General features: G+C 45.9%; 1 protein-coding gene across 1 annotated transcript in view; it reads right to left on the bottom strand.

Annotated features, from left to right (window-relative positions):
• The window catches only part of RAVER2 (ribonucleoprotein, PTB binding 2), a 62,693-nt gene extending 45,001 nt beyond the window's left edge, over positions 1-17,692 (bottom strand). Inside the window, exon 1 of the mRNA XM_065409865.1 lies at positions 17,471-17,692. Within this exon, the coding sequence (XP_065265937.1) occupies positions 17,471-17,692 (222 nt within the window). The remainder of the gene's footprint in view (positions 1-17,470) is intronic.
• Between the last annotated feature and the right edge of the window lie 713 nt (positions 17,693-18,405).

Here is an 18,405-nt window from a genome sequence, read left to right as displayed (position 1 = left end):
CACAGTAAACCTTTCACATACAAGCAATAGGACCGAGGAGAGACCGAGATACAAAGGCACTTGCTACTTCAATGTCTGGAACATGAGAGAGTGGAAGAACAATATTTCTTCAAATTATCAGGGTTCATTAAAAACTTCCAATCAAAAAGCAATGAGGAAAACTTGTGCATAACCCTGAGAGAAAGGAGAAAAATGATGAAGATGGCATAGCACTAAGTAGCAACCTGCCATTGGATCAAAGATGGACACTAACAATAAGTGGACACATGGCATCAAGCCGCAAACACAGTGTAAATCCCAGATGGACTGCACCTGCCTCTGATAGATTCCTAAATGAGCTCTCTCTTTTTTGGCTTGACAAGCTATAGGAAGGTTGTCAAAAAAAAATTAAATGTCTGAACTGAAATGAAAATTTGATTTCAGTCCTCCTGCAACTCCCCTCCCCTGTGTGTCTTTTGTTATAGGAGAAAATCCACTTCCATATGGTTAAAGATATTGATCCCTAGTTGCAGAAATTAACACAGGATAAAAGCAGAAATATGCATGACTATAGAACAATGTAACAGCTTTTAAAAATAATCCATTTAGTGCAAAACACCTTTCTTTTTCAGAGCAAGTGAATCATTTGATACTTTAGCTTAGAAAAACATACAGGGGGCATTAAAACTAAACAGTTCTATTCAGACTCCTATTCCTAAACTAAAGTCATGAGATCTTGCCACAAATTTCAGTAACAAGTAACAAGGAAAACCAAGCCTTCAATTCTGATATTAACTATAAAGGATCCTAACTGGCATGACACCAATGTCTTTAAACTGCTCATTTATACCAAATTCATATACAACTACTTATACTGAAACTAATGAGGTACTGATGAGGACTGACAAATGGGACAATTAAGAACCCTGAGACAACTAAATCAGAAACAAATCTCATAATCCACAAAGGATAAGCACAAAAATAAAACAGAAGCCTAACTTACCATATAGCAAGAATGCAGCCTAGCAAAATCAAATCTTGTCTATATAGCAGTTTACAACTCCATTTGTATGACGATACACACATTATTGGTTACAAAGATGAATATGTATAAGGGAGACATTTGCAAATGAATGTTTTCCCCTGTGGATGTGGCTATACATTGACTGTGTACTATGCTTCTAATCTCCAGTTGCACCTTGAAGTTCTGTCTGAAGTTCTTTGATGGAATGACTTTCTCAAATTGAGGTTAAGAAACTTTACGTGCTTCCCAAGGCCACAGAGCAAAATGTGTCTTGGTAATGAAGTTTTTGAAACGTCAATCACAGCTGTGTAGATTATTACCGATTGTGATTAAATATTAATTTACTTGTTTGTTTGTTTTTTGCAATCTCGTGGCCACAGATGTGGAGATGTCCAGATAGTATGGTGATGAGTATCATATATGAACCTCAATAGATGTTAGAAAGTTTCCCTGTCCATGCATCATCTAGTAACATCTGTTTTTCTAAGAAAATATAGAACTTTTGCCTCTCCAGGAAGAAGATTCTGAAGAAAGCCATCCAGTGCAGTCTGCAGCACCTGATGAACAAGACTAATGAGAGAATGCCGGCCTTGGGGCATAAAGTAAAAGTGCGGAAGGAGAATAGGAAAAATAAAAAATGTGTATTAAAAGAGTCTGCCTGCTCAGGGGCATGTTGCTCAATCTGCAAACCTTTTCTTGTGCAATTAAAACTTATTTCTACAAGAAATTCCACTTGCTATTGATGTGAATATGGGTTTTCTTGATTGGACCTTTGGTGAACGTTTAACCACTACCTTCATGGTCATCCTTGAAAGTCTCCACTTCCACCACTCCTCAGTTCACAGTTTCAGCTGCAATGCTCTCCAATCCTTTGCCCTCTTAAATCCAGCATGTCCCAGTTAAACAAATTTTTTTGTTCTGCTCTTGTTACCTTCATCTGATTCCTTCAGCATATTATTTTATCTCATTGACATGACAAACCCTGGTACATACTGTTCTAAATTTTCCATTTTAACACAGTTTTCCTGTTTACTAATAGACAAATGCATGTTGTAAAAAAATCTGGTTTTTTTAAACTCGCATGTACTATGGCTGTCATCTGTCTGAACCTCTGGTCCGAAGAGTGTGCGTGCTTTAACTTTTGGTTAGTTTTATATTGTCAAAATTGTAAAATTGGTTGGAAATTATTTGATACCAGGCCTGGTATTACGTTTGTTTGTAAGCAGGAGTAAGATTGTTAATCAGATCCGTTGTTGCTTACAACAATGTACTTTTTTTCAAAATCATTTTCTACCATATCACCTATATGAAAACTATTTTAAAAAATAGCTGTTCAGGTGTTCCTCTAACAGATGGTCAAGGTTCCCCAACTCCACTCAGTCTGTCCTTTCTACTCACAAGCTACGGGGGAGAGGTATTCTGGTGAGAACAGGCCTCGTACTAGAGAATGTAACATGCCCAGATACCACACTGATAATACTTTAGACTTCCAAGTACTAATATATCAATGACTTTTGCTAAATCAGGAGCTCAGTCTGTAGACTATTTCTTTACCATTATGCTCACTATTGGGAAAATATAGTCAGAGTGCACCAGTATCCCAATCCCAGTCACTTTCCTAGTTCTTCATGGAGCTTAGCTGCCCACGTTAAGAATGTTGGGCCACTTGTGAGCAGCGGCAGCAGCATTCTTTTACAAAGCTTGGTCTCTAAAGAAATGCTCTTTCAGTCTGTGTAAAGCACACTCCTCTAGCATTTAGTTGTCCTCGCAACATTGGAGTGGTGTCATCTGTTCTTATTAGTCAGTTTATTGCTTCATTACTACCCAAGGTAAAAAGGCAGTAGGCAAGATGCCAAAGAATCACAGGAGGACAAGGATGTAATTACATTCTCTGGGGTGAGACAAGAAAAATATCTGTCCCCCCCAATATTCAATATTTTAACCAAACTATCATATGGTGCATCTTTTCTGGCCAGAAAAATGTATATCAGAGTGTAACTATCATAGGGTATGTCTTCACTACCAGCCGGATCAGCGGGCAGCGATCGATCCAGCGGGGATCGATTTGTCGTGTCTAGTCTAGGCGCGATAAATCGATCCCCGAGCGCTCTCCTGTCGACTCCTGTACTCCAGCTCAGCGAGAGGCAGCAGTCGCCTCACCGTAGTGAAGACACCGCGGTAAGTAGATCTAAGTATGTCGACTTCAGCTACGTTATTGACATAGCTGAAGTTGCGTAACTTAGATCGATCCCCCCCAGTGTAGCCAGGGCCATAGATAGATTGCCACTGTAATGTCAAGCCTCATCCCAAAGAGACTTACAGGCAACCTGGATCATTTAATGGTTGCTTGTTTATTGTGTGTTGATGTTTGGTGATATAGCAGCTACCTCCTGCTATTATTCTGTCTTCTAGGGTGTGTCTGTGCTGTCAGTTGTGAGGAATTAATATATTTGCACAGTTGGAGAATACAGCAGCATGAACTGCTATGCTAGCCACCATGTTGGGAATGCCCATGATGCCCTCAAGCATACATCATTAATTGAATGATTTTGGAACTTGTATAAAACCTCCAAGAGTGTTCTTGGACACAGGTAGGCACACTGGAAAGTGTCCATAATTCTCTGCCCTGAGCACTATGGAATAGCTCCATTTGTATGATGTATGTCTTTATGCCATTACTGACACCAGATAATCATAATAAAATGGACAGACTTTCATATTACAAGTTATTGTCCCTTGGTTGTGTCATAAATGAACAGGGTCTGGTCTATGCCCCAGCCTGCAATCAGTCCCTTTGGAGTGACTGCTTTAGTGTGCCAAACCTCAAGGGTACACACAGTTACACAGGGGCAGGTCCATGGCCTCCAAGACTCTGAGACTGGGCCTTCAGGCACCCACGATCCCTGTCTCTCTCTGTGGCTCCCTGCAGCAAATCCAGCTGAGCCAGACTCCTGTGGGAGGCATGCACTGTACCACTTCAGATAATAATGCTCTCAGTGAGTGTGCAACGATTCCAGGCAGCCTTTTCAAAACAAGGTAACAATTTAGTAGCCACCTGCCATAAAGAATCTGAAAGATCTTGGGTTAGCGAAGAGAGACGAAGGTTAATCCACAGTCCATCCTGGCCAAGCCATGCAATGATGGGTTGCATTTCTGGATCTCTTCCCTTTGTCCTTGGACTCAGGTGAGAGCTGCTGAGTCCCTCCAAGGGGCAGCTCTTATTCCCACCACCAGACAACTTTTCCTCCTCCTTTGTCCTCCAGCTCAGTGCACATATTCTGCCTGCCAGGATTTCCTGCTGTTCGATGTTGATAGTTCAGTTGTTGAGGGTTCTCATTGTCTTTCTGGATCCTCTGTTGATTTAGGTCAGTTTCAACCAGTTCTTTAACAACCCAGTCATTCCACCCCGACAGTGAGGTGACACACCCGCCTGTCTCCTGCACTGTTGGAACAGTGTTTTGCCTCCACTGGGTGGCAATGCAAAATACAGAGGGAAACTGAGGCACATGTAGGCACCATAAAAATGTTTTTAAAAATTCCCAGTGTGTCATAGTTGTCAATAAAACCTTCAATGTCATTATCTTCTTGGGCACTGTTTGCCTAATCAAGCAATATCAGTTTGAGCTAATTTACCCACAACCTTCTGTACACCAGCCAGCTATATTTTATTGGATGACACACCCATTCATACAGTACTCATTTTTTTGAAATAACCACACAGAAATGAATGTTAGCAATAGAATGCATGTGTGGCTGACTGAAACAAAGAACTGGTAAAAAACCAGTAAAGTTCTCCCCTATTTACACTAGCTTAACTATCTGTGGTGTAATAAGTCAGAAACATACTAGCTTTGATCTACAGCAGATCTTTACTGATAAGAACGGGAGGTTCTGCAAAAACAGACAATACTGATCCTTATACAGTGAACGTACTTGTAGTTAGTAACCTTATTTCTACATTCGATGTGAGAGAAAATTCAAGGAACGTAGAACAATTACGATTTCTGCCTTTTGTCTACTCATATGTGCAGTGGTCTGATTTATGTACTGCAAGCAACTGTGGTAACTGTGTAAATTAGGTGCACAGTTATGCAACTAAATTATTTAAATATATGATTATTGCATTATCATTATTAGGTTCGAGAGTCAACACACTGTTTACATGAAGTGGAGTAATTTACATCTCAGAACTTGTTTCAGGCCCTCTGCAGACTCAGGAAACCAATTCCTCATAGATTATGCTCTGATCACATTTGAAAGGTTTTCTTCACTATCATAAAGGCTAGAATAATTTTTAATGGAAGTTTTTATTCTGCAAAATCTTAATTATTGAGGTTGTTTGAATATCCTAAATGAGCAGAAGCCACCAAGTATTGATCCTGATCAATGATACCTCATACTGATAATTGGTTTAAAAAATATGGATGCTTTGCTTTTAAAATACATTTTCAGTTATGTGCATTAGTATTATCTCCAAAAGCCCTCATCCGATGCTGTAAGTCAGGGGTCTCAAAGTCCCGGCCCACCTGCAGCCCAAGAACCTTCCCACTGCAGCCTGCAGAGGAGAGACGCATGCAGACACGCTGCCGGCAATGTCTGCTGCAGGCGCCGCCCCCCACAGCTCCCATTGGCTGGGGGAGAGGGACAGAGTTACCATCACTATTCACCAGACCGAGTCAGCCATGGAGGCAGCTGTGACATTGCACTCTATATGATTTTATAAATATATGCTAGTGAGTAAATATAATGTAACTGGAATATGCTTCATGCAAAAGGTCTCTTGTAAGGTATCCTTACAAAGCTTATAATCTACTGAGTGTGGTCATCCTATTTGTATAAATGTATCACTCTTGTATCTGAAACTAGAAATATGAAATATAACGCTGAGGGCCTATTGTAATTATGCAAAGTGTGGGCCATTAATGGTGGTTTGGAATCTTGATGGCTCCCATCAACCAGGACAATTGACTGTGGATGGCTCTGTTTGCAGGCAAGCCTTCCTGTAAGTCAGGCTGGGAGGAATGAAGGCTTGAAGTCTTGCAGTGACATGTGATCATGTCACCTGAACTGGAATCCATCTTTAACTTGGTGTCTTTCAATTGAGAAAGAGGGGGTGGGAACCAAGAGAGGGACAAAGGATTCCCCCCTTATGCAAAAGATATATAAATGGGTGGAACAGAACAAAGGGAAGAGCCATCATGAGGAATCCCCTAGCTACCACCTGAGCTGGAACAAGAGCTGTACCAGGGGAAAGAATTGTGCCCAGGCCTGGAAGGTGTCCAGTCTGAGGAAAAAACTTACTGAAGCATCTCTAAGGGTGAGAATATCTGTATTCAGTTTGATTAGACATAGATTTGTGTGTTTTGTTTTATTTTGCTTGGTGACTTACTTTCTTCTGTTTGTTACTACTTGAAACCACTTAAATCCTACTTTCTGTATTTAATAAAATCACTTTTTACTTATTAACTCAGAGTATGTATTAATACCTGAGGAGGCAAACAGCTGTGTATGTCTCTCTATCAGTGTTATAGAGGGCGAACAATTTATGAGTTTACCCTGTATAAGCTTTATACAGGGTAAAACGGATTTATTTGGGTTTAGGCCCCATTGGGAGTTGGGCATCTGAGTGTTAAAGGCAAGAACACTTCTGTAAGCTGCTTTCAGGTAAGCTTACAGCTGTTAGGGGATGTGATTCAGACCTGGGTCTGGGTTTGCAGCAGGCTAGCAAGTCTGGCTCAAACCAGGCAGGGCACTGAAGTCCTAAGCTGACAGGGCAGGAAAGCAGGGGCAGTAGTAGTCTTGGCACATCAGTTGGCAGCTCCCGAGGGGGGGGGGTTCTGTGATCTAACCCATTACAGCAGCATCATTAGTTGCCGGGCAGAGTCAGCCATGGAGGCAGTCTCACTTTTTTCCACAATGAATATAAACAAGTCATAAAAACCGAACACAACTTTCTGACGCACACCTTGCTGCAATCCTGAAGGTTTCAACTGCTCAGTCACTGAGGCCAAACATCAACAAACTGACAGAACTGAAGCGTTGCCAGGTGTCTGGCAAACACTAAAAACTCTGGCAGGCGAAGAATTGTATAAAGTTGTATGACAGTTTTATTATTTCTAAGAAATCTGAAATAAAAAATACAATATAAACTTTTTCTTTTCTGAACACCATCTTCAGTGACATTATTGGCCCACTGGGAGGATTTGAGGACTGGCACTGCCCCTAAGGTAAATTGAGTTTGAGACCCCTGCTGTAAGTGATGTTTGCTTTAAAGCCTGTATTTTCAAATACATTGGTTTCCAACAGTGAGTGGTCACAGTATCATGTAATTCAATTGCTGGCATACTGACTATGCTAATTTTCAAGTTTTGCCTCAGGAAGCAAAAGTGTACAACATGATGAACTTCCAATGACTTGTGTAGTTTTCCTTTGGGTTTCACGGCTTAATTGTTAACTTGTGAGTGGACTAAATTTCTCAGTCTTCAGAAACAAATATGGCAACCTTGGAAAAAAAAGGCTCTCTGGTATAGTCAGAAACTTCTTATATATCCTGTAGTGAAATTGTATCCATGGTACTGTACTGTTAAACATCCACTTAATGGTATACTGCTTACAATATAACATGCAAATCCTTGGACTCCCGAAAAGCAGTAATAAAGCCCCAATGAAATGGGCAAAGGAAATGCCCAAAGACACAAATAGTATTTCTTGCTATTGCAAACTCAAAAATAAAAAATCTTATTTTGAAGCTCTTTTTAAAATAAACTTTAATTACATTAATAGCATTTTAAATGAATGACAGTGTGAGAAACAGTTCAGAGTAGCCACCAAATTTAGCATTCAGAGGAAATTCTCTCATTCTGTGTGAAGTAATATTTTCTTTCCTTCTACTTTCTGCTCCCTCATTCCTACGAAGGGCAACATGATAAGAGCGAAGGGACGGCATACAGGCTATGGCAAGGAGGAGTTTAAAAATCCCTTTCCACAACGAACTACCTCTGCAGACTTATCAAGCAAGGATAGGTTAACAAGAGCTTCTTGCAAGACTGCTTATCAGCTCTATTAGCTACAGGTACCTGATTCTATGAAGGGTGAGGATATAAGAGTTGAAAATGTACTGGGGGAAACAAGAGAGGGCTGCAGACTAAAGGAGAACAAGGGGATTTCCTCTTGCAAAGCATGAAACAAGCCCTGTCTTAAATACTTTATTTGGGAGACTCAACTAACCCATTCTGTTTGGTCTTTAAACGGGCAGGACATTATTTTAAAACAGAATGAAACTTCTCATTGTGGATTCCTCTACCTCAGGCCAGGCATACAGAGTCCATTGCTTGATCTACCATTTCTCTGACCAGACTGTCACCTGCTCAAAGCACAAGATACCGCAGGCAGGGGCGGCTCTAGGCACCAGCAAAGCAAGCACGTGCTTGGGGCAGCCCATTTGCAGGGGCGGCAGGGATCCAGCATGGGAGCTGAGAACCAACAGGGGGCCCTGGGAGCTGTAGTTCCTTGGTTAGCTCCCTGCCTATAGAGCCAGCCCTGGAGCAGGGAAAGAACTACATTTCCCAGCATTCCTTTGGCCACTACCAACAGGAAAGAGGGGGAGGGAGTGAGGAAGCTGAGACCTCATGCTGTAGCCTGCTGTGAATGGAGAGCTGCGCTGTGAGTAGGGATTCCATATTTTAACATTCAAAAAATAGGACACTCCATGGGGAGGGAGGGTAGCCCCACCCTGCCCCCATCCACTCCCTCCGACTGCCCCCCACAAAAACCCCAACCCATCCAACCCCCCTGCTCCCTGTCCCCTGATCACCCCCTCCCGGGACCCCTGCCCCAACTGCCCCCCAGGACCCCACCCCCTATCTAAGCCCCACTGGTCCTTGTCCCCAACTTCCCCCTTCCTGAGACCCCCCCCAACTTCCCCTCTAGGACCCCACCCCCTACCTGTCCCCTGACAAACCCCTGGGACTCCAACTGCTGCCTGTCCCCTAACTGCCCCCCCAAACCCCTGACCCATCTAACCCACCCTTCTCCCTGCCCCTGACTGCCCCCCCGAACCTCCACCCCATCCAGCCCCCCCCCCCCCTGCTCCCTGTCCCTTGACTGCCCCCCCCCCCGAACCCTCTACCCCTTCTCCAACCCCCCAACCGTGCCACTCAGACCAGCGTGTCTGGCTTCGTGCAGCGCCAGACACGCTGCTGCATACATGCTGCCGTGCTCCCCTGCGGAGCCACAGGTCGCGCGCCCCCCCCCCCCCCCCCCAGCACCTGCCTTCCAGATTTGAACACCTCAAAATTCAGGAGTGCTCAAGCTCACTTTGGGCAGCTGTTACTTCATTTCTCCCAAATCAAATATACTGATCCACTGTAACTTGCTGTAGAAAAAGTAGGATAAAATTGAGCAAGAAATGCTTCCCAGTGGTTATTAGGACTGGAATTGCTATTTTCAACAGCCATTGCCTTTTGTTTGTTTGTTTAAAAGGAAGACAGTGATATTGCATTGGCAAATTCCCCATAGAAAGAAAGAGTGGAACAAAAGAATAATAAAGGCACCTCAACTTTTCCTCATTTATGTAGGACAGTCTTATAATATGCATCCAGATATCCTCCAATCACACAAGCTGAAAATTGTTCCACTTTACTGCAGTTCTGTAACCATATGGGAACAAATCCTGTCTGTGTTCTGTGCACATCTAAAATTCCTGCTGAATGACCCTGCCATGGGGCTGCGGCGGAAGGAGGGTGCAGGTGGGGGGGGGGGGGAGGTGAGCCCAGGGCTGGGGCGGCAGGAGGTGTGTGTGTGTGGGGCAATGGTGGGGGGGGGGTAGGGGGGAACCCAGAGCTGGGGCGGCAGGGTGTGTGTGTGTGTGTGTGTGTGTGTGTGTGTGTGTGTGTGTGTGTGAGAGCGAGCCCAGGACTGGGGGGGCAGGGGGGTGCGGGTCAGGGGGTGAGAGCCCAGGGCTGGGGAGGCAGGGGGGTGCGGGTGGTGGGGGAGAGCCCAGGGCTGGGGCAGCAGGGGGGTGCGGCGAGGAGCCCAGGGCTGGGACGGGGGGCAGCCAAAATTTTTTTTGCTTGGGGCGGCAAAAAACCTAGAGCCGGCCCTGACCGCAGGAGGAGCATGCTTAGTAGAGATCTGTTCTAAATCTGGACTTGCTTATTAGACAGAAAAATAACCATAAGGAAACATGTGCCTTTTGCACTGGAAGGGGTCTCTTCCACTGTGGTACCATCATCCTAAGGATGGAAGAAGAGAGCAGGTCCCTCAACTGAATGTGACAGAAGTAGTTAATCATGCAGTTCCTCCTCTCCTAAATATGTTCACCCACCATGATATTAACTGCAGGAATCTTTCCTTTGACACATGGTGCTCTGACCCGCCAGGTGAACAGGACTAGGGCTGCCTTACTGCCCACATATATGATCAAAGAGAGAACAAGTGGAGTTTTGGGGGCAGAGGTCTCAGCGAATGGCTAGCAATCCTAAAACTTTCCAGAAAAGTGAACTATTCAGGGCCACTTTATACTTTTGTATGGAAAATAGTTCCTGAAAACGGATGCCCAGAGTAAAACAATGTCACGTCACTGATGTGCCTGTGCAAAACCCTACTACAAATTTAATTAACCCCCTAGGTAGAGCTGTTATTTTGAATGCAAAAGGGCACAGTGTGCCGGAAGCGAGCAGCATCCCAAGGGGCGCTGTGCTTGAGGGGATTAACGAGTGAGATACTTTGGGGTGCTGTATGAGAGAGGGTGAGTGAGGGGGACACAGAGCAGAATCCCAAGGGGTAGTGTGAACAAGAGGGTGGGCCAGGGTTGGGCAGGATCCTGTAGGGCCCTGTGTGTAACGGAGAAAAGCCACTAAGTGGGAATCTCAAGGGGGACTCACTGTGTGCAATGGTGCAGGTGAGGGCAAGATCCCATGGGGAACAGTGTGGGGGAGGGAGGGACCCAGAAGGATCCTGCAGGAGTGCTATGTGCAAGGGGCTGGGATAGGGGTCATTGAGCAGGATCCTATGGGGCGCTTTGTGCTAGGGAGTGGTGAGGGGGCCTAAGCAGGACCCCATGGCGGGGGTTCCAAGTGGGATCCAATGGGGGAGTAAGGGGCAGGGGTTGGGCAGGATCCCATGCAGGACAGTGTGCGAAGGATGGGTGGGAGGCTCTGAACAGGATCCCCCTGGGGATGGTGAGGGGGGCTAAGCAGGATTCCATGGGTGTTGCGTGTGAGGGATTAATGAGGAGGCTCTGAGCAGGATCCCTTGGGGTAGTGAGGGGGAGCTCCAATCAGGATCCCATGGGGCACTGTGTGTATGGGTGGGGTTCAAATTGGGATCCACTAGCAAACAGGATCAGTCAATAGGGGAGTTTTGTGAGGGAGTTCTCCAGGTGAAGGAGAAGTGACTACGTGACCCTTGGGGTGAGTTTGTGGTCTGTTAGTTTGTTGTGTGCTTGCTTGGTTGCTGTTTGCCTGCTTGATTGAAGTTTATAGTGTGGTCTGTTTGGGGAGGCTGTGTGCTGAGCTTAGCGGCCTGCTAGGCAAGGATGAGAGCTTCCTAAGGAGGCTGTAGTTTGCCATCCTTTGATTCCTAATCCCTTTAGGATCCCTTGGAGGGAGGGGGGGAGGCCTAACTCAGGGAGAACAGGGTTTTAAGAAGTCAGCTCCTAAGCGACCACAGGAGCTCGGGAACAGGGGAGTTTTGCAAGGATGTTCAGCGAGGGGATGTGAGAGCCAGATACAGCTAATAAACATTCTCTAAACTTAGGCCAATCACAGCCCCCCAAAAAACAACAACACACACACCCGAAGAACAACTCTCTCTCTCTCTCTCTCTCTCACACACACACACACACGAAACCTTCAAGAGTAAAAAGAATGCAGGCATAAGTCCAGCAGCAGAGTGGGGCCTACCCAGTTTATTGCACGGAATGCAGCATGTATGATTATCTGCCTTGTGGGCAACTGGCATGTCTATGGATGGGGCTCCTGTTATTAGGAAGAGACAGGTAATAGTAACGGGGATTTGATCATTAGAAATATAGAGAGCTGGGTTTGCGATGAACCGCATGGTGAATTGCCTGCTTGGTGCAAAGGTTGCGGACCTCTCGAGACATCTAGACAGACCTATGTGCAGTGCTAGGGAGGAACTGGTGGTTGTGGTATATGTAGGTACCAATGACATAGGGAAAGGTAGGAGAGAGGTCCTGGAGGGCAAATTTAGGCTACTAGGTAAGAGATTAAAGTCCAGTACCTCCATAGTAGCATTCTCTGAAATGCGTCTAGTTCCACATGCAAGGCCAGTCAGACAGGCAGAACTGCAGGGTATCATTGTGTGGATGAGACAATGGTGTTCGAAGAGGGGTTTATTAGGAACTGGGGAACCTTTTGGGAAAGGAAGAGCCTATATAGGAATAATGGGCTCCACCTAAACCAAACCAAAACCAGATTGTTGGCATGTAAAATTGAAAATGTTGTAGAGGAGTTTTTAAACTAAGGGCTGAGGGAAAGCTGACAGGTGTTGAGGTGCACATGGTTCAGATAGACACATCCCTTAGGGGACGATTTATTAAAGGGGCTAGTTTATATCCTTACTAGGAAAGGATAGAAGTTGATAAAGTACAGATAAGAACTGAAGAGAAAAAGTCAATGAAAAAGAGTCCCATTCAACGATATCACATTAAGGCAGACAACTATATATTGACAAAAGTTATAAGTGCTTATTTACAAATGCAAGAAGCCTAAATACTAAGATGGGTGAATCTGAGTGCCTGGTATTAAATGAGGATATTGATATAATATGCATCACAGAAAGTTGGTGGAATGATGATAAGCAATGGGACACGGTAATACCAGGGTACAAAATATACAGGAACGATAGGCCACGCTGGTTGGGGAGTGCCACTATATGTGAAAGAAAGCATAAAGTCAAATATAATAAAAATCTTAAATGAATCAAACCGAAGCATAATATCAGTATGGATAGAAATTCCATGCTTGAATAATAAGAATATAGCAGTAGGAATATACTACCAGTCACCTGACCAGGATGATGACAGTGACTGTAAAATGCTCATGGAGATTAGAGAGGCAACAAAACCAAAAACCCCAATAATAATGGGGGATTTCAACTATCCCCATATTCGCTGGGAATCTGTCACCTCAAGATGGGATGCAGAGATGAAATTTCTAGACACCATAAATGACTGCTTCTTGGAGTAGCTTGTCCTGGAACCCACAAAGGGACAGGCAATTCTTGATTTAGTCCTTGATTTAGTGGGGCACAGGATCAGATCCAAGAGATGAATATAGCTGCAGCGCTCGGCAATAATGACCACAATGTACTTAAATTTAACATTCTTTCCGGGGGGGGGGGGGTAATTACCAAAGAAACCCAGCCCAGGAGATTTAACTTCAAAAAAAGGGAACTACACAAGAATGAGGAAGGTACTTAAGTGAAAATTAAAGGGAACAGTCACAAAGAGTGAATTGCCTGGAAGATGCATGGAAACTTTAAAAAAACACTATAATTGAGCCTCAAACTATTTGCTTACCCCAAATAAAATAAAAACAATAAGAGGACCAAAGAGTGCCATCATAGCTAAACAACAGTGTAAAGACGCAGTTGGAGACAAAAAGACATCCTTTAACAATTGGATGTCAAATCCTACTGAGGACAAAAGAAAGGAACATAAACTCTCACAAGTCAAGTGTAAAAGTATAAGTAGGCAGACCAAAAAAGAATTTGAAAAGCAACTAGCAAAAGACACAAAAACCTAACAGCAAATATTTTTTAAGTACATCACAAACAGGAAGCCTGCCAAACAATCAGTGGGGCCACTGGACGATCAAGTTGCTAAAAAGGCACTCTAGGAAGACAAAGTTGTTGATCAGATGCAAAATGAAATTTTTGCATTGGTTTTCACCGCACAGGATGCGACGGAGGTTCCTCTACATCTGAGCTATTTTTTTAGATGACAATTCTGAGGAACTGTTCCAGATTGAGGTGTCAACACAAGATGTTTTGGAATAAACTGATAAATTAAACAGTAATAAGTCACTGGGATCAGATGGCATTCACCCAAGATTTCTGAAAGAACTCATATAGGAAATTGCAGAACTACTCATTATGGCATGTAACTAAGCCCCTTCATTTTCAGTTTAAACCAATTTTTACCAAAAAAAATCCTAGGTTTTACAGAAAGTATTATTCAGTTTTTTCTGATTTTCACCCTATTTTTGTATCATGCAAATATATAAAAAATAACTTGTTTTATTAGGAAAATACAATACATTGCATGAGATATATGTATTACGATAATAATCTGTGTGTATATGCAAAGCTGGTTGTTGAAGTAAGGTTATATATTAGTCTAGAAGAGAGAGACAAACAGGCACACAAGCAAGCTTGGTGTGCACATCTGAACGTACTGATGAATCTCACGCACACCCCGTACATATTTCAAGCCGTTAGCAGATAATACTTTAAAGATTTGACACAGTAAAATGAGAAGTATCAGAATACGTTTCAGAACACAAGGAAGTACTCAAAAGTTAAAAAAAAAAGAGAGAGAAAAGGATGAAGATGAGTGCATGCGCTGCAAATGGTGTGCCCCAATTATTAAATGTAAATATTTATAAGTTCTATGTCTACAACAGTAAACTGTTTATTCAAATGCAAACTCAGAGGTGGCATTGTGTTGAGTTCTCTTTTAGTTCTGCAGCAAACCACACTGATGAACAGTATTCAATGCATTAATCTACTGAATATTTTTTTCTCCTGTCTTTCCGTCCACCAAAATAAACTCCGATATTTACCCAGAAAAATCATTAATAGTTTTTTGCACTGATTTTCACCTTTTGTTGTGGTAATAAACACTGATAAATTCCTGGGAAATATTGAATAAGATAAAATCTGAAAACGAAGGGCCCTATATCACTTAAGTATCAGATGACCAATCTAACGCTGATTTTTTTTAAAGAGGTGATCCTGCCAAGTAGAGGCTGGTAAGCCTAACTTCAATACCAGGCAAACTGGTTGAAACTAGTAAAGAACAGAATTATCAAATACATAGATGAGTACGATATTTTGGGAAAGAGTCAACATGGCTTTTGTAAAGGGAAACCATACCTCATTAATCTATTAGAATTCTTTGATGGTCAACAAACATGTGGATAAGAGTGACACAGTGATACAGTGTACTTTGGACTTTTAGAAAGCCTTTGACAAGGTCCGTCACTAAAGGCTCTTGAGCAAAATAGGCAGTAATAGAATAGGAAGGAAGGTCCTCTCATGGATCAGCAATAGGTTAAAAGATAGGAAACAAAGGATAGGAATAAATGGTCAGTTTTCACAGTGGAGAGAGGTAAATAGCACAGTCCCCCAACGATCTGTACTGGGACCAATGCCGTTCAAAAGATTCGTAAGTGATCTGGAAAAAGGGGTAAACAGTGAGGTGACAAAGTTGCAGATGATACAAAATTACTCAAGATAGTCCAAAACTGACTGCGAAGAGTCACGAACGGATCTCACAAAAGTGAGACTGGGCAACACAATGGCAGATGATATTCAATGTTGGTAAATGCAAAGTAATACACATTGGAAAACAATCTCAACTATACATACAAAATGATGGGGCCTAAATTACCCGTTTCCTCTCAAGAAAGAGATCTTGTTGTCTTTGGGATAGGTCTCTGAAAACATCTCCTCAATGTGCAGTAGCAGTCAAAAAAGCTAACAATGTTAGGAACCATCAGGAAAGGGATAGATAGCAAGACAGAAAATATCATCATGCCACTATATAAATCCATGGTATGCCCATACCTTGAATACTGCTTGCAGTTATAGTCGCTCCATCTCAAAAAAGATATATTAGAATTAGAAAAAATACAGAGAAGGGCAACAAAAATGTTTGGGAGTATAGAACAGCTTCCACACAAGGAAAGATTAAAAAGACTGGGAATGTTCGTCTTAGAAAAGAGACTACTAAGGGGGATACAGAGGTCTATAAAAACAAGAATGGAGCAAGTGAATAGGGAAGCATTATTTACCCCTTCACATAACACATGAAACAGGAATGAAATTAATAGGCACCAGGTTTAAAACAAACATAAAAAAGAACTTTTTCACACAATGCCCAGTCTACTTGTGGAACTCCCAGAGAATGTTGTGAAGGTCAAAAGCATAACTAGGTTGAAAAAAGAATTATGTAAATTCTTGGAAGAAAATCGATGGCTATTAACCAAGATGGTCAAGGATATAACCCCATGCTCTAGGTCAGAGATCCTCAAACTTCATTGCACTGCAACCCCCTTCTGACAACAAAAATTACTACATGACCCCAGAAGTGGGGACCGAAGCCTGAGCCCTGCTGCCCCATGTGTATGGCGGGGGGCAAAGCCAAAGCACAAGGGCTTCAGCCCTGGGCTGGGGCCTGTAACCTGAGTCCTGCCACCCCGGGCCAAAGCTGAAGCCTGAGCCCTGCCACCCAGGGCTTGAAGCCCTTGGGCTTCAGCTTTAGGCCCAGGCCCCAGCAAGTCTAAGGCCAGCCCTGGTGATCCCATTAAAACAGGATCACAACCCACTTTGGGGTCCCAACCCACAGTTAGAGAACCGCTGCTCTAGGTGCTCCTAAACCTCTGACTGCCAGAAGCTGGGACTGGATGATGGGATGGATCACTCGATAAATTGCTGCCCTATTCTGTCACCAGCCATGTCAGAAAATAGGATAGTACTGGGTTAGATAAACCATTGGTCTGACTGAGCATAGCCATTCGTATGTTCTTATCCTGTGGGATGACATATGCTGGGGGGAAAGAGGGCTTGGCAGGATCCTGTGGGGAGCTGCGCGTGGGGGCGGAGGGAGGACTCGGAGCGGGACCCCGTGGGATGCTGTGTGCGCGGGTGGAGGGGGATCCCACGGGGCACTGTGTGCGCGGGGGAGCTCAGAGCGAGACCCCCATGGGCGGTTGTGTGCGGGAGGGGCTCAGAGCGGGACCCCCCCATAAGGTGCTGTGGGGGGAGGGGGGGAGAGCTCAGAGTGGGACCCCCATGGGGTGCTGTAGTGGGGGAGAGCTCGGAGCGGGACCCCCATGGGGTGCTGTGGGGCGGGCTTGGAGCAGGACCCAAGGGGCGCTGTAGGGGGGGAGGAGGTCGAAGCGGGACCCTGTGGGGGCGCTGTGTATGGGGGGGAGCTAGGAACAGGACCCCCACAGGGTGTTGTGGGGGGGGTGCTCGGAGCGGGACCCCCATGAGGCGCTGTATGCGGGGGGGTGCTCGGAGCGGGACCCCCATGGGGTGTTGTGGGGGGGGCTCGGAGCGGGACCCCGAGGGGCCGGGCGATGTCGAGGATCCGCTCTCCAGGTCTCCCCTTTGGGCGGGCACGGGAATGGCGGCCGTCTCCTGCCTGCCCTGTGCAGGCTCTGGGGTCCCCCCAGCCCGGCTGGCTCCTCTCCCGGAGCGGGGGCGCCGCAGTACCTGGCTGCTGCTCTCCTCGGGCAGGTTTCTCAGCAGGACCTTGCGCCTGTTGCTCAGCTCCCGGCGGGCGCTCTCCAGCCGCATGGCGATCTCGGGCGGGCGGAGGGACGCCGCGCTCCCGCCGAGTTCTGGCTGCGCCCCCAGCACCGGCTCCCGCTGAGCCCCGGACAGCTCCGTGCCCGGCTCCGCTGCTGCCGCCATCTTGCAGCCAGAGAGAGACATCCTGTCTGGCCGGCGAGCCCGCAGGGGGAGGGAGCCGGGGAGGGGGGAGGGCCAGCGGGGTGGGGCGGCCCGCTGCGGCGGCTAGGAGAGTCCGCGGGACTCAGAGAGGGGACCAGAGCCTGGCACCACGGTTCGCCTCCCCGAGCCTGGGACACGAGGGCTCCGCGCCCCCCCTCACACACGCCTTGTGCACCCCTCAGCCTGCCCTCACACACCCCGAGCCTGTGGCACCACTGCTCCCCGCCCCCATTGCTCCTCCCCCCCATGCACCTGCCCCCCACTGCTCCGCGACCCCCGTGCTCCCCGCCCCCCATGCTCCCCGCCCCCCATTGCTCCTCCCCTCCCCCTATGCACCCGCCCCCCATTGCTCCTTCAGCGACCCCCGTGCTCCCCGCCCCCCACTGCTCCGCGACCCCCATGCACCCCCTCTCAGCTTGTCCCCTCCCCCACTGGAGCCTGGGGCACCACTGCTCCCTGTCCCCCCCATTGCTCCTCACCGACCCCCGTGCTCCCCGCACCCCACTGCTCTTCCCCTCCCCCGTGCACTTGCCCCCCACTGCTCCGCGCCCCTCGTGCATCCCCTCTCAGCTTGTCCCCTCCCCCACTGGAGCCTGGGGCACCACTACTCCACGCCCCCCATGCACCCCGTTCCCTATTCTCCAACCCCCTCGCATCCCTCAGCCCACCCATCCACCCACAGCCCGAGCCTAGGG

The sequence above is a fragment of the Emys orbicularis genome, chromosome 8 (assembly GCF_028017835.1).
Source record: "Emys orbicularis isolate rEmyOrb1 chromosome 8, rEmyOrb1.hap1, whole genome shotgun sequence".
NCBI lineage: Eukaryota > Metazoa > Chordata > Testudines > Emydidae > Emys > Emys orbicularis.
The sequence above is the reverse complement of the archived record's forward strand: the minus strand, read 5'-3'. Positions and strand labels throughout refer to the sequence as shown.